The 16,015-nt window shown below is 42.5% G+C and overlaps 1 protein-coding gene across 6 annotated transcripts in view; it reads right to left on the bottom strand.

The window, feature by feature from the left end:
* Nucleotides 11,753-16,015, bottom strand: part of LRRIQ1 (leucine rich repeats and IQ motif containing 1) — a 106,440-nt gene continuing 102,177 nt past the window's right edge. For 5 of the 6 annotated variants that reach the window (XM_021385313.1, XM_021385315.1, XM_021385312.1 and 2 more), the window contains one exon: nt 11,753-12,594. In XM_021385313.1, the coding sequence (XP_021240988.1) occupies nt 12,455-12,594 (140 nt within the window). In that variant the 3' untranslated portion in view covers nt 11,753-12,454. The remainder of the gene's footprint in view (nt 12,595-16,015) is intronic. The other variant, XR_002434695.1, reaches the window with a different exon arrangement.

Genomic DNA, 16,015 nt, shown 5'->3' with positions numbered 1-16,015 from the left:
GTGGATGGGGAGCGGATTCGTGCGAAGGGGTCCCGGCGAGGAGCAGGCCGGGCGCCGGGGTAGCCTCTCTGCTCTCGGGATTTTCTTGAAGAAGCGGCATTTTCCGTTTTGCACCTTTAGGAGCAAAGCCTGCTGCAGACCCGAGGAAGCAGATGCTCTCCCTGCCCCCCCGGCCCCACCGCCCGCATCTCCGTGTGCCGGCGTTCCGGCAGCTTGTTTATAACTATGCCTTAAAAGCACTAAATGCCTTGGGGGAGGGAAAAAGAAAGGGAAAAAAAAAAAAAAAAGCGGAGCTCTGGGTGTCTTTTAAATGAAAGACACATGCAACACTGCTGCAGCCTGCGATCCACTTTTATCCCAATAAACGTCCCTCTTTAAAGGCAGCTAGTAAACCCTAGGGGTGCCGAGGACAAGGAGCATCCCATGTGCCCGTAAAAACCCAGCTCCCAGCGGCAGCAGAACAGCAGCGGGGCTTTTTGCAGTGAGACCGTAGGAGCGCAGATGCCCGCCCGGAGGACACGCGCGTCCCGAGAGCCGCCTCGACGGCGGCGCCGCTCGCTCCCTCCCGGCGGCCCCGAGCGGCCGCGCTCCCCGCGGCGGGGACAGCCCCGGGCTCGGGAGCGGCCGCCGCGTCTTCCACGCTGCCCCCACCGCTGGGCTGAGAGCAGAGCCCTCCCGCAGCGCCTTCACCCCGGGGACGGCTCCGCTCGCTCCTCGCCCCGTCTGCGCGCTCAGCGCCGTTGTTCACACCGAGGCGTCCGCACCGTCACCGCTCTGAGGGCTGAAGACAGGGAGCTGCGCGAGCAATAACCGCCCCCACCACTCCTGGCACACACAAATAAGCAAACAAACAAATAAGTAAATAAATAAACCACGGAGCCGCTTCTCAGCGTTGTTAACTCCCGGGCCCAAATTCTGCTCTCGTTTACCTCTGCGCACCCCAGGTGACTTCAAAGGGAAAGAGGGATGCAACCGAGAGGAGAACTGGCTCCACGCGTGTCATTCGTTCTCCTTAAAGGCTTGCGAGCAGAAAGCTGATTTCAGCAAACCAAAACCATTTTAAAAGAGTTTGGACGGGTCCTGGGGGAGAAGACGGCAAAGCCATTTTTTTTTTTCTTTTTTAAATCTTGTGCCGAGGAGAGACAGCTTTGAAAAGCATCTTTCTTCAGGGAGCGCTCCCCTCCGGCAGGCAACCCGGTTATTAAGGGCTGCGCGCAGATGTGCCGCTGTGTTTCCAGAGATGGAGTATCTCCTAAACCTTCTGTGAAAGGGTGTGAGGTGTGATGGAGAGACGTTTCGTGGCCAGAGGTGGTGTGAAGGAGCTCACCCCCGCCGTGCTCGGGGCTCCTGGAGGCTCTCTGTCCCCTGGGGTGACCCGGGGGGGCCCGCACCGCGGGGGTGTTACCTCTCGGCACCCCGGGGCTCCCCGCGGGGAGCGAGGCTGCTGCCTCCTCCGCCCTCGCATTCCTCTGCCCTTCCTGAGCTCAGCACTTACTGACCCGAACGGAAGAATTAGGATCCCGCATAAATCGCACCGACTGCAGGCGTCTCGGCTGCTGGAAAAAGAACGCGTTCGGGAAAAGAAATGTGAGCGCTGGGACGGGACGAAACCCACCGCCCCGCGCAGAACGCTCAGCCCCGGCTCCGCGCTGGGGCCGCCCCGGGCGCTTCGTGCCGCTCCCGGCCGGGACAGCGCTGCCACTCGTTGCGTGGATCTCCGTCACGGGTCCCCTCCAGTTCTTCATTTGTTTAAATAAAGTGAAAAACCGAGGGCACCAACACGGGCGGGGATTCCCTTTCCAAACGTCCAGGTGCCTCCATCCCCACTCCCTCCCGCTGTGTCTAGCGCCGTTATTTAGCGGTGGGCGTCTGGACATAGAAAATATATTTTTTAGTTTTGAATCTATTTTATTCTCTTCTGTCCAGGAGAGTTAAAGCACGAAGTGTATATGGGGGAATGGGAAGAAATCAGCATTGCCTGGGAGCGAACTAAACGAATTTGGGGTTACCATTTGCTTCCCTCCACACACACACCCTCCGGTTATGCAGGAAACTGCGAAGGAGAGGCTGTGAAGGTGCTTCATGGGGAATATTCTGTGCGGGGCAAGGGAAAAGGAGGGAGATGATTTCGTCGAATGGGACCGAAAATGCCAACGGCTGCAGGGGGAAGAGGGTCCGTGAGATAGGAAGGGAACTGAAGACAGGTGCCCGGATGGTGCGACGTTTCCAGCAGCAGCCGCCCCTTTGTCAAGGCAAAGTCACGCAGGGAGTCGTTTCTTTTTTTTTTTCATTCCCCCCCCCCCCCCCCCCCCCTCCCCTTTTTCGCATTAGATCAGCTCGGTACGAGGCTAAAGCGAAATCCACGGAGAAATGCGCGTCCCCACGCCCATCGCTAGGTCCCGGCAGTGACCGCCCCACCCCGCGGGGCCGAGAGAAGGCGCAAAAGGTTCCCCCGGGGCTCCTCCCGAACCTCCCGAGTGTGCCCTGGGGGCTGCGGCAACCGCAAGTCGCAGATTCACAGCCTTGGCTGAGTCCTAGATCTCCAGACATCCTGTTTGTGAGAAAGAATCACATGAAGTATTATTTATTACCGAGAGCAAAAAAGGCGCAATATATTTCAGTGCGTACTGATACGAGTTGGGTTAGGACTGAGTTGTTGGGCATTTTTTTTTTTTTTTTTTTTTTTTTGGATGTGAAGCATCGCTATTCTGATGTTTAAAAGTGAAGACTGTGCTTCGTACTTCGGCAGCCAAGCTGCAAAAAGGGCCACATCCAGGTCCCGTTTAACGAACTTTCTTTCTAAAGGGCGCGTTTTCCTCACCTAAGAAAACAAAACTCGATTCTGGTGCAGGAGGGCGGTTTTCAGTTTTTCCGCTCGGAGGGGAAGTGTTTCATTGTCTTTGTTTGGAGTGACTTTACTCAAAGCCTGGGACCTGGAGTTTCGCACATCACTGCGAGCGCAGGAGCAAACGGGTTCCTCGTTCGTTGGGCAATTCGATGCCGATGCTGCGTGAGCAGAGGGGGACCGCTCATGCCCGGCAGTGCGCGGGGACAGTGCAGGGACAGCGCAGGGCCGCTCCTCGTTCCGCCGGGCCCGAGCCCGGAGCACTTCCCAGCCTCGAGGTTCAGACGCTCCCAGGTTATTTCCCATAACCCAGCCCAAACGTAGTGACAGCGGACCTTTCACGGTTCCTGCAATTTGGCGCTTTGACAATCCCTCAGCTGCTTGGCGGGTTCCCTGTAACACCTGCATAGATAAAAATGAAGATTTCAGAGGAAAAGGATGCAACTGGTGCACGGGAAGCATCCCTCGTATCGCTCCCCGTTAGGAAAGGGGGGTTGTTGTCGGAGCTGCACCAACTTCGACACCTTCTTGCAATACGTAATGACTCTCCTTAAGCCATCTAACATTTCTTTCAACACAAAATGGAACGAGATAATGTTGTGCGTGTGGGTTTAATCTCAGCGCCATAGGAAATCTCAGCAGAGATGCTCTATAAACGCAGATCAATCTCTTATCTCGATCTAGTTCAAATTATAACGAAGCCTACTTACATATGTGCTATAAAAACAAATCCGACAGCAGTTTTATCTGTGTTTATCTGGCTGCTGTTATAGCCCTTTATCAAAGTGAGAAAGGATCTGAACCTTGGGCCGTGGGACTCACGGCAGCTTGGCACTAAGCAGGAGGGAGAGATCTGCTCCTAAAATTGCTCCTCGGATCCGACTGTTGCTCAACACTTTCTGTGAGGGGAGCACCCTGCTTCTCACCTGGGGCCACAGGAAAGACCGGCGGTCTCTCCCTGCCCTCAGCCTGGACGGGGCCGGGGCAGGCGACTGTCACGCCGCAGTGCTGTCGGCTGCAGCCCGTGCTCCAGCGCTGGCGGTGCTCCCCGAGACTCAGATCCCGACCCTCCGCCCGCCCCCGTCGATCTCCTGCTCATGATAGAGATAGGCGCGGTGTGAAATGCAGACAGCGTTCCTCACATCAAAGACGCAGGCGCCTCAGGAGAAACATTCACACGTGGAAAAGAAACCTAGCTGAAAATTCCTGCTTTTAGCATCCCCTTCCTCCCGGGAACTGATTTCCTACGTTGTTTGTTCTGTTTGCTTGTTTGCTTGCTTTCCCCAAATGAGCTCATTGTAACTTTTGAGTGCAGGAGACATCTAGGTAACTACAGCTGATGATTCCTTTATTTTTTTCTTTTTCTTCTTTTTTTTTTTCTCTTACGACCCCTCTCGATCTCCCATAGCGCACCCGCTCAGCTCCGACGGCGGAGCACCGAGCACTGCCGCACCTTCGCAAACGAGCAAAGCAGAAGCAGAGAGCTCCTCTGCGAGCAGCGCGGTGTTCCCTGCTGGATCCCCGCTGGCAGCTTGATTAATACTGGGACAGATCCGAAAATATACGGGCCAGATTGCCGCAGAGACCCCGAGGCTCCGACTGTATCGAGGGGCCTGGAGAGTGCGTGGGGGCTCCCTGTCATCCCAGATGAATTGATTTCTTTTAGGGCATGAAATATGGGTCGACATTCTGGTTTCCAAGCACGAAGCTGAAGGAAGGTGTGAGACAGAAGGGACAGGGGTTAAGAAATAGATCCCTGTTCAGGTCAGAGGCACCAACAAACGGATGCATTGAGCTGCTTTGACAGGGACTGCTGGTTTTCAAGACCAGTTCGCTTGAAAGAACCGTTGCTATTTTTTTTTTCAATGCGATGTGTGCTAGATCCGATTAAAGAACGTGTAATTCAGAGATGCTGAAAGCCGCAGAGCAATTTTGTTCCCGTCTTTCAGCAGTCGGCTCTGTACAGTCTCAGCCTTATTTTGTCCTTTGCTGAGAGCCGCCTGTATCTTTGGGAACGTTCGTTTGCATTAAGGAGCATCTATCCCCGAGCCTTCAGCGGTCCGCCCTTCTCACCAGAAACGTCCAGATGAATACAAAAAAGGACTTAGTGGTTAACCGATATGCTGCTAATATTTCATCCATGGGCCTCCCCCTCCTCCCCTCTTATAACTCCAGCTCTTGGAAAAACAACATATTTTAAGCTTTCCACATAAATATTGGTATTGGCAAATAAGGTCGGCCCCCAGTCTATGCTTAGAGACAGTCTTCTTTTTGTTTCTACCTAGGCAATCAAAATTAATCCACTGTATTACAAATTGCTGCGGTGTATTTCACTTTTCCTGACAAAACCTGTACCTGGGATATGTCACCGCCAGAGACCTTTTCCACGTCTGTGCGGTGCTAGGTTCCAGGGGGTACCAAGGAGCAACGGGCGTGGGGGGGGGGTTCATCAAGTGATGAGGCGGTGTGAGAGCGCGGTGCCTCGCTTCTCCTCCTGCTCGCAGAGCCTCGAGTGCCCGCCAGGATGAAGCCCATCGCCTCGGAGCGCCCCGCGGGCAGCGCACCTCCGCGCCGCGTCCATCCTCCCGCACCGGCATCGCCCCTCGCCCCGGCGCTCGGCCCAAGCACTCAGCAGCCTCCGAGGTGCTACCTGCAGTTAAAAGCGAATGAAAAGGACACGAACATGTAGAGCCTGCTGAAAAGGCAGCTCTCCGCTTTTGCCTTTTATTCAAGCAAAAGTCGCGCAGAAATCAGTGGGACGGAGCTCGCAACGAAGAATGAACCCGCTGCTAGTAAAATGGAAGAATAATTTATTGAAGGAAGTCACTGCACAAACACAGATTCCTCTGTGCTCTCTATGGGGCTGGTGCACAGCGCTACGGCTTCGGGGCATGGACACTAAAATCAGCAACAAGAGGCGCTCAGCCGCATGAAGGTGATTGTCACGGGAGCTGCAAATTAAGAATAAGCGGCAATAGAAGGAAAAAGTCACCAGCAAATTACCCTTAGTTGAGACTGCATGGTCTAAGTATTCACCTCTCTCTTCGCTCGAGAAAACTCATGCTTTCTGTGGCACGCCTTCTTTTCTCACATGAAGGAGATGGCTGTTTAAAGGAGAACAGCTGGAGAACTTAATTAAATCGCGCGAATGACAACGTATTGGCCAAATTAGAGTCAAATTTACAGCTTACTTGGGTTCTTGCAATGAATAACCTCTTGAATCCCCCACACACGGTGACGGTGGCAGAAAACATGCGATTTTGAATGGACAGCACTCACTTAATGACAGGAATCTCGCAGGAAAGTAAAGATTACTATTTTTATTATTTTAAACGTTGTGCTTTTCAGAGTGTGTCTCACAAGAACAGCAAAATTGCGCTGACTTGGAATGGAAGCATTTACTCTTTATTAGAAATTTAATTAAATAGCTATAGCAATCTCTCCTGGTTTAGTACAGATACCTCAGGATAAGAAGGTTGGGCATTTTGCCTATGGCTTGGCTAATTGGAAGCGCTTGTTTGTGTTCAAGTTTGATGTAATGTCACAAATAAATAACTCATTAATAATAAACAATCAACCAACCCCCCTAACCTCTGATTTATTTGTCTAAGAGTTATTGACCAAGTGAATGAACGAGGAATAAAGAAAATCCAACCTTCAGCCATTAACAAACATTTCTGATCACATCTTTGCCAAATCATCATTGGTAGTCACCTATATAAATACTTTTGACTGTATTTTTTATTTAAGAGATAGCAATTGCATTTCAGCCAGAGGTTGTTTCATATCTAGCTGTGTATTTGGGCTTCTTTAGTGTTTGGATTATAAAAATAACTAGTTTCATAAATAGCAATGAGTCAATTAAGAAACGAAGAAAAGCTTCCTAACTCAGAACAACTCATCAACCATTCAAGTGAAGACCAGGAGAGGAATAAATTCTAGTCTTGGGCAGGTAGGTACATGCTAACCCATTGTATCGTCATCTATGTCATGAAAACGATGGACAGAGTTCATCAGTGCTCAAGAACAATCCATTTGTCCATCTGCTCTCCAAATAACAGTATAGTTCACAATGTCATTCATTTCAACTTCCAATCCTTGAAAGGATGATCAGTCTGAGCCAATTACACAATTTCTACTAAAATCTCTTCTAAAACCCAGTCTTTGCCCACTGGCCCTGATGGAACTTTATAAACCAATCAACTTTCAGCTCAACTTGGCACTCTGAAAGCATCTTGAGGATGGATTCAAGGTGTTGTCAGCACTTTTGTTTCCATCATCTACCTTGAGAATCAGTTTTCCACTAGACACACTAGCTACTTAAGACAATTCATTTAGACTATATTGTTACTTGAAGGCCATACCTGTGTTTCGTTCTTATGTATGTTTTTCTGCCTCTCTGTAAGAAGAAAATGGTCCCTCATTCCTACTTAACCACAGTTGTATCCATGAACAGGCACCTCACTTTCACACTTCTCATACAAGGGATACAGAGAAAAATGTGGACCAAGACTGGCTTTCTCTAAGGTCTCATGCAGCAATGAAATCAGCAGTGACTGTAATTTGTCTTCTTCCAATAAACCAAAGCTTCAAAGCTCCTATGATGGGGTAATATTTTCTTCAAATCCTAAAAAAGTAAAATTAGATTTTTTTTCACTTATGACTGTGAAAAGAAAGAAACCCAAACAAGAGATCTTGCTTTTTTATTTTTTATTTTTTATTTTTATTTTTTTTCCCCTCAGCTACTACTGTGAAATACAAACAGCTTGGATCTCAGATGTGAAATCAGGTTGCTGAGTCTCTTATATGCCTTTCTGGAGCCATCCAGTAATAACTGCTTTTCAAATGTGTTTTTCTCATTACAGAAAAGCATATTAAGGTATCACAGTGTCCCAGAATATTAGCCCACATTTCATTAATGCTAACAAGATTAAATTCAGTGTATACCAAGGAAAGGCTGTGCATGAAAATAAATTTCCATTAACTTTATGACACTAAAATCAGAAGGATATTAATCCTACAAATTCCTTACTGTGGATATAATTGTTGCGGTAGGAAATCAAGCTGCTGTTTTGCACCATGTGTCTGAGGTAAGAATTGGATGGCATCTGTGGCAGGTTTTTGGAATGATGTAAACATTTTATAAGCAGACCCTCATTTAATGAATGCATGATTGTATGCATAGATTATTAGCACTTAATTATGATGATTTACTAAGTCAAAATTTAACACCAACTCACCCTGCAGCAAAGCAATGTCTATCCTATAGGCATATTGGGTCCCTGCTTTTTCCACATCTCTTAAAACCAGAAACCAATTTGACCACTAGTCATGTGAGTAAGGATGGCTATTTTAAAAAAGTCTCTGAAGATGTAAGAGAGAAATGTCTTGTTATTCACTGAGAAACATTTCATCATGCTGCTTTCTCATTCCGATGTGGTCCATCTCTGAGTGCTATTAACACCTCGTTCTGATTCAGACTATGCATTTTGGCAACATTTTTTTTTTTTTTTTTATGTTGCATCCTTCAAACACTTCAGTATTTAAAGAATGTATGCTCTTGGTCAGAACTCATGTACAGACGTTCATGTAAATCATATAGGGAAACCCACTTCAGTGATCCGTACTGAGGAGAGCTTACAAAAAGCTTTTCGATTTGATGTGGTGAATGACACCCATGAGAGGTTAAATAATTAAATGCACTTTGGTTCTCTCAGTTATTGATTTGAATGAATTCTTTTCTACATTTCCAAAACTCGAGCTTCATAAAGTCAAGGAAGATACATTTTTAAAGTGCTTTTTACATGAAGTCTCCTCTCTTTCCCTATAGATCTACAGGGAAAAGGAAAAAGTGCCAAGGGGATTACACTAGTGAACTGTGAAGAGGTCTGGGGCACCACAAAGGCAGTAGTGCATACAGGAACATGCAGTTTTTGGAGTTTGTGGTTCATATTTTGCTGAGCTACCACTGGGATTTGCCCCCAACTTCAGTTCCACCGCTCTACTCACACACACAGTTGACACATCAAGAGTACATTCTTGTCCTAAGTGGGAATTGCTGTATTTCAACAGAGTGGGGATAGAGAAAAAAAAAAAAAACAAAACACAAAGAAAGAAAAGGAAAAAAATACAAAAACACAAACAAAACCAAAACAACTACAAAAAGAAGAAAGCAACAGGAGAGAAAGAAAGAAGTGAGAAAACCTGAGTAAGACAAAAGGAAAGCATAAAGCAGCACTCTGATGCGCAGGACAGAGCCTGAAATAGTCAAGCCAGAAATACACCACCAGGTGTAGCGTTCATGTTACCTCTGACCTTTCATACTGTAAAGTGTGACTAAGAGCAGCAGACACACTCAGATTTAGAGGTGCTTTACCTTAGTCCTTAAAACAACAAACTTAATGACTTAAACTGAAATTGTATCTCATGTGCATGAGCAATGCCAGCAAATCTTGAGTCTCCAACTTTTAATTTAGTAACTTTTAAGTTATAAAGCTACTACTTTTTCTTACAAAATAAAACCAAATAATAATAATAATAAAATGCTTTGAAAGTTGTTGACAAAACAACCTAGGTGTGGAGGTATTTCTCATTCAGAAACACCTGGAAAGCAAAAGAGATCATGTGTGACAACTTCTACAAAGCAGATTTTTACTGTAGTGTCTAACATATATGAAATGTGAATTAAAAATATCCTTTATTTATAGTTGCAGTGATATGCAGTATGTTATGCACAGTCTAGATAAATAGATGGAATGATCCACAAGAAATGCTGAACTATGAATTTTTTGATTTTGCATTCTGATCTCAAGTTAGCACTTGGTATAGCGGTCAAGTTACTTACCACACTAGCACATAAAATGTCAAACATTTCAAAGTAATGAAGTCTTTCCTTCAAAACTGATATCCCACTGACCTTTCAATAGTAAAGTGATAATAAAAACAGCACACTGATAGAATTTTAAGGTGGAGGACAACAAAAGACTGGAGGGCATGACTTATGAGGAGCCACTGATACATGATTTGTTCAGCTTAGAGGAGACTGAGAGGTGACCTTATCATGAAAGGGAATGGAGAGGGAAGTGCTGGCCTCTTGTCTCAGATGACCAATGACAGGATGCAAGGAAATGGCTCAAAGATGCATTATGGGAAGTTTAGACTGGATATCAAGAAAAACTTTGCTATTGAAAATGAAGAACTTGCCACTGGAACAGGAAAGTTGTCAGGGCACCAAGACCGCTAGAGTTCAAGAGGCATTTGGACAACGTTCTCAGAAATAAGGTTTAATTCTTATATTGCCTCATGTGGAGTCAGGAGTTGGACTCAGTGGTCCTGGTGGGTCCCTTCCAGCTGAAGATATTCTGTGAGTCTACAACTTAAATTGATTTACATGAACAAGGTTATTGAAAGATGTTAACTACAAACTGGAGGTTCTCCACTGTATCAGCTATTGCTGAATATGAAAATCACAGAATCATAAAATCACCAAAGTTGGAAAAGACCTCTAAGATCATCCAGCCCAATCGTCCACCTATCACCACTATTTCCCACTGAATCATGTTCCTCAGTACAACATCTAAACGTTTCTTGAATACCTCCAAGGTCGGTGACTCCACCACCTCCCTGGGCAGCCCATTCCAGCACCTGACCACTATTTAGGTGAAGACATTTTTCCTAACATCCAACCTGAATCTCCCCTAGAGCAACTTGAGGCCTTTCCTCTTGTCCTACTGCTAGTTAGATGGGAGAAGAGGCTGATCCCCACCTCATCCCAACCTCCCTTCAGGTAGTTACAGAGAATGATAAGGTCTCCCCTGAGCCTTCTCTTCTCCAGACTGAACAATTCCAGCTCCCTCAGCTGCTCCTCATAAGGTTTGTGCTCCAGACCCCTCACCAGCCTCGTTGCCCTTCTCTGAACACACTCCGGGGCCTCAATGTCTTTCTTGTACTGAGGGGCCCAAAACTGAACACAGTACTCAAGATGCGGCCTCACCAGTTCTGAGTACAGAGAGATGATCAATTCCCTGCTCCTGCTGGCAACACTATTTCTGATGCAAGCCAGGATGCCATTGGTTTACTTGGCCACCTTGGCACACTGCTGGCTCATGTTCAGCTGAGCATCGACCAATACCACTGGATCCATTTCCTCTATGCAGTCTTCCAGCTACTCTGACCCAAGCCTGTAGCATTGCTTGGGGTTGTTGTGGCCAAAACACAGGACTCGGCACTTGGTGTTGAACTTCATCCCACTGGCTTCAGCCCAGTGACCCAATCTGTCCAGATCCCCCTGTAGGGCCTTACTAACCCCACATAGATTGATGCTTCCTGCCAACTATATGAGCTTTCACAAAAATGGAGATAACTACTTTCAATCCACAGTCATATGCGTATGTTAGCCTATAAAAGCACCTCCCAAAACAATGCCATATGAAACTTAAGTACATTTTAAAAATAGACACAACATATGAATTTGTCTTCTTTACTGACTTGATTTTCAAGCCCCATTACCCTCTCCACCTCTCTCACTCTGCAAGGGATTGAAGCTTTACAATACTGGACGAAAACAGATGAGGAAATCCAAAAGCAGACTCCTCTAGATTCAATTAGCAATTTCAGCCCTCAGAGTGGAAAACATTAAAATAATGTTAGGCTCTGAAATCAAAGAACCTCCTTTGCCCTGTTTGTCAATGGGAAAAGAATTCACTAGAAGTAATGAGTTACATATCCACTTCAGGGTTTCTACCTGGCAGTAGTATGAATAGCTTAAATATCATATATTCTGTTTCTTTCTATAGATAACAAATTTTTTACATGGGTTCAAAGGAGTCTAGCTGCATGAAAAAATAGAGTTGGGTTAACAGTATCTTGTAGATGTAGTGTTACAGAAGCCCAGCACAAAACAAGAGGTTAGTAAATGTATTTATTTATTTACTTATTTAAACATCTAGGAAAACGTTAGAAATATTTGAAAGTATAAAAGTTTAATAGGTTGCCTTATCATATTATTACAATATTTTAGGGTGAAACTCAAGAGGATTTCTCACATTAGTGTAAAAAAAAAAAAGATAAATTCTCACCATTTGCACACTTCTAATATGCTGTGCATTTTTGCTGCCTCACTAAAACATTCTAAATAGACTTTTTAAAGAATGACGTTGGATGCTATAGTCTAAAACATGGTTTATAACCATGTACTTTATTTGTGAGAAAATGAGAATTTACAGTTTTGGTATATGGCATACATCATATGAGCATGAAATATTAATACATCTCCACATCTCCACCAATTTTTATAAGCAAGCCTAAACTTATTCATTGAACAACAATTCTTCTAGAGCTAATTGATTCTGCACCCTACACCACATAAACATACAAGCAATTGAAAAGACAAACTAAGATAATCTGACAGCTTCAAAATAATTTGACCAGAAAAAAAACCCAAACCACTGTAACCATATATAATAAAATAAGTCATATGTAGTTAACTGAAACTGCTTATAAACTAAAATATATACCTATATACATTCACAGTCTTAAAAGAAAACAGTTCTCCATATGTTTTGGGAACCAACATTTGATTTAATCTTTTAGTTAAAGAATCTCCAATATTTAGCTAATGTTTTTAACCTTTTGCCTCTTTTTGCCTGTTCCCCATCCTCCACTGAACTGCAATGGATGGTCTCGAAATGATATCCGTTCTCTACAAGATGGACCCAAATGTGATTTTTCTGGAGTAGATATATTCTTTTCTAAGAAACAAACAGATACATGAAATTAAAACAAACAAACAAATAAACACTAAATTTCACTGCATCACGATCCTTTTAGTATAATAAAATATATTGGTATGTCCAATTTGATAGCACACACTTTTTATGATTATGCATTCCTCCCCTATTTAAAAGTCATACAGGTATTTTTCACAAGGCAGTAATTTTTGAAAAACAAACAAGCAAATTCCAAGTCCTTATGAAAGCAAACAGTAAAATTACTACACAAATTACCATATTTTTAGTGGGCCACTATCTGCCCATTCTGAATTTATTTTAAACAGATACAGAGATTCACAATGCTTTTGACACAGAAACTAGCAATGTCATTCATCTTCCAACTGGATGTAGATCTAATTTAGAATGTACATCAATTTAACAAGGTATCATTTTAATTTTTTTAAACCAAAAGTAAGAGAGATTTATTCTTTCAAAGCCCAGGAATACTCAAACTTTGATTAAAGATCTGTGCTGCCAAAGTAAGTATAAATACACATAGAAATACATTAAATAAAAACTTGCATTGTGCTGTATACAGACAATTGAGTAACTTAGATAGTAATTTCTAAAAAATACTTAAGACTGCTCTGATAAACAAAATAAACAGTAGGTGTGACCAAAAGTATTTATTTTACAGAAACCAGCATTTGACAGATGGAAATGTCTTTCTTATACATGTATTATATGCATGTAAGCATATGCAGAAAACAACTTATAACCTCTTGTCAAACTTGGCAGGAGAATATTATGTTCAATGTATAGCAGTTATATGTATAAATTATCATGATAGCTAATTAAATACAAATGCTACAAACATCTTAACCTATCAAAAGAATGATAAATAATTATATATCTTTACTAAGCACTTTTGATATTTCATCTTCTTGGTACTTTTAAACAGCAAAATTATTTCTTTACATAATAAATAGAACTGAAAAAAAATAAGGCTTACATCATATGACCAAATGTGTCAATTTACAAATATAGACAATGTAGTGATAAATTCTAAACAGAAGAACTCTGTTTCCTTGCACATTCTTTTCTGTAGTCAGCTAGATTTAAAGTCAGGAGCTTTTTCCAGCTTAGAGTTCCCCTTTAATAAACTTTTTAATTATTGTAAATGCATCTTACTAAATTGTTCTCTCTTTTTGGTATTAAGATCTTTTCAGTATCTTTAATATGATTCCTGTTTGTTTACTCCCTCTATAAATGTATTAAATTCATTTTTTTTCTTCAGATACAGTCAAGTAGACCCTAAGCTAATTTGCTAAAGGATTAAAATGCTAGAGTCGTGCCTTTACAGTATTCCTAATTTCCTTATCCTTAGATCCTTTTATTTAACACCTCAAATGGTAGCAGATACCTCTAGTGCAGAAAGGCTTTTATTAAAAAACAAAGTATATGGTTGCTTAATCAAACAGTATACATTCTATTAATTCTTTTGACAGGGAATCATGTACATTAATTGAAAGTTGAGATCTTCAAATTAGTAAATTAACTGCTTAAGGAAACTTGAAAATAAAAAAAATAATAATACTATTAAAAATATTGTGCCTCTTGTTTAATTTAAAGATTTTTTTTTCCTGAAGTCGGAAGTTTTCAAACAACAAAAAGAGTGCACAACATGACCTTAGTTTAAAAAAATAAAAGCACCGAAAAGAAAAGAAATGAAAGTAAAAAAGAAAAAGGAAAATAAAAGAAAGTATCTATTACATGTTTAGATTGGAAAGATGCTTTGGGCTAATATATGCTCAAGATCGACTCTCCTATGCACTCATCTTTAAGATTATATCAATGATAAAGATAAATTAGACATACCAGTTACTTAAGTATTCTGATGAAACAAATATTTTTATTATTTAATTCTGAAAATTGAATACAGAGAAATGTCAGAACAAATCCAACAATAATACATTTGAAAATTAGTTTAAAAGTGATAGAGTCCAATGTAGCAAAACAGGAAGCTGACCATATACTGCTTGCCTAACCAGGATTATTTCTGGACTAACAACCTCACTTGTTTATGAACCTATCTTTACTACTAAATATTATTTTCATGATGGACTTCAGAAATCTGTAAATGTAGATCTCTTGGCTTTCCGCTTAAAATTGTGCACAATTCTTTGGAAGGGATATATAGTCTTACCATTACTATGAAAGGCATATTATTATTCCATTAAAAAATCCCTTAAGACTTGCTGTAGTTTGCTACAAGATACTTGTGAAAAGTCCTTACAAGTTAGTAATATATGCTTTTATTTTGGCATAATTACAGCTGTATCTGTCATAGCATGAATTATGCTTGTCTAAACTCCAAGGTCAATAGTTTACAAATTATTTTTTTTAATTGTAACTGATTGATACATTGCTTAGAGGGTATTGTTGTAAAACATTTTGTAAGTAAAATGTAACATCTTATTAATTTTGAGTGCATATAATCTGACAAAACAACCTCCTATGTGAGAATCATAGCTCAGAATTTGTCGACCTTGTGGTCTCAGTAATAGGGCAGGATAACTTCTCAGCCTGAAGGTATTTTTTCAAAATCTCAAATGCTCTCTGCTTCCTTGAATCCAGGTTTAACAAACCACAGGATATCTCAAAGTCTGCTTGTCATGGCTCTCTTTTCCTTTATGCAGCCTGAAGCGCTGGTTAGACTTCCTAAGGTCTGCTTTACACGTTACCTACAGTAGTGATCTAGACAATGTTTATCAAAGCATAGACTACTCTGTCTCCTTTCCACTATTCACATGTTTCTTAGCACTTTCAGCCAAATAAAATAAAATAATTATAGGGAATAATTATAGGGAATTTAGAATGAAAATATTCCTTGAAAATAGGACGGAAAAGTGCATACCCTGCAAATTATAGGACTATGGAATAATTTAGGTTGGAAAAGACCTGTTAGATCATTGAGTTCATCCATCTACCTAACAATACAAGAATACTGCTAAATCATTTCCATAAGCACCACATGCACATGGAGACTGGGACTTAACCACAGGAAGCCTGTTTCAGAGCCTAATCACCCCTTCTGAGAAGACATTCTCCCTGAGATTCAAACTAAGCCTCCCTTGTTGCAGTATGAGGCCTTTGCCTCACATTCTATCACTTGTCATTTGAGAAAAGAGACTAACACTTTCCTCACTGCAAGTTCCTTTCAGGTATTTATAGAAAGCAATGAGGTATCCCCTCAGCATCCTTTTCTACAGACTAAACAGCCCTAGATCCCTCATCCGCTCCCTTTCTATATTCCACCTTCCTGTCTTTGAAGTGGATATAATCATGCTTCTCTTCTGAGAACATATTTGTGATATCAGCTCAATAATACTAAGAGATGGGTATTATTATCAGCATTGCTGTTCCAGTTGCTGGAGTGATGAAAAACAGAACTGACATG

Source organism: Numida meleagris, chromosome 1 (assembly GCF_002078875.1).
Source record: "Numida meleagris isolate 19003 breed g44 Domestic line chromosome 1, NumMel1.0, whole genome shotgun sequence".
Classification (NCBI taxonomy): domain Eukaryota; kingdom Metazoa; phylum Chordata; class Aves; order Galliformes; family Numididae; genus Numida; species Numida meleagris.
Note: the sequence above shows the minus strand (reverse complement) of the source record. Positions and strands in the feature narration are given on the sequence as shown.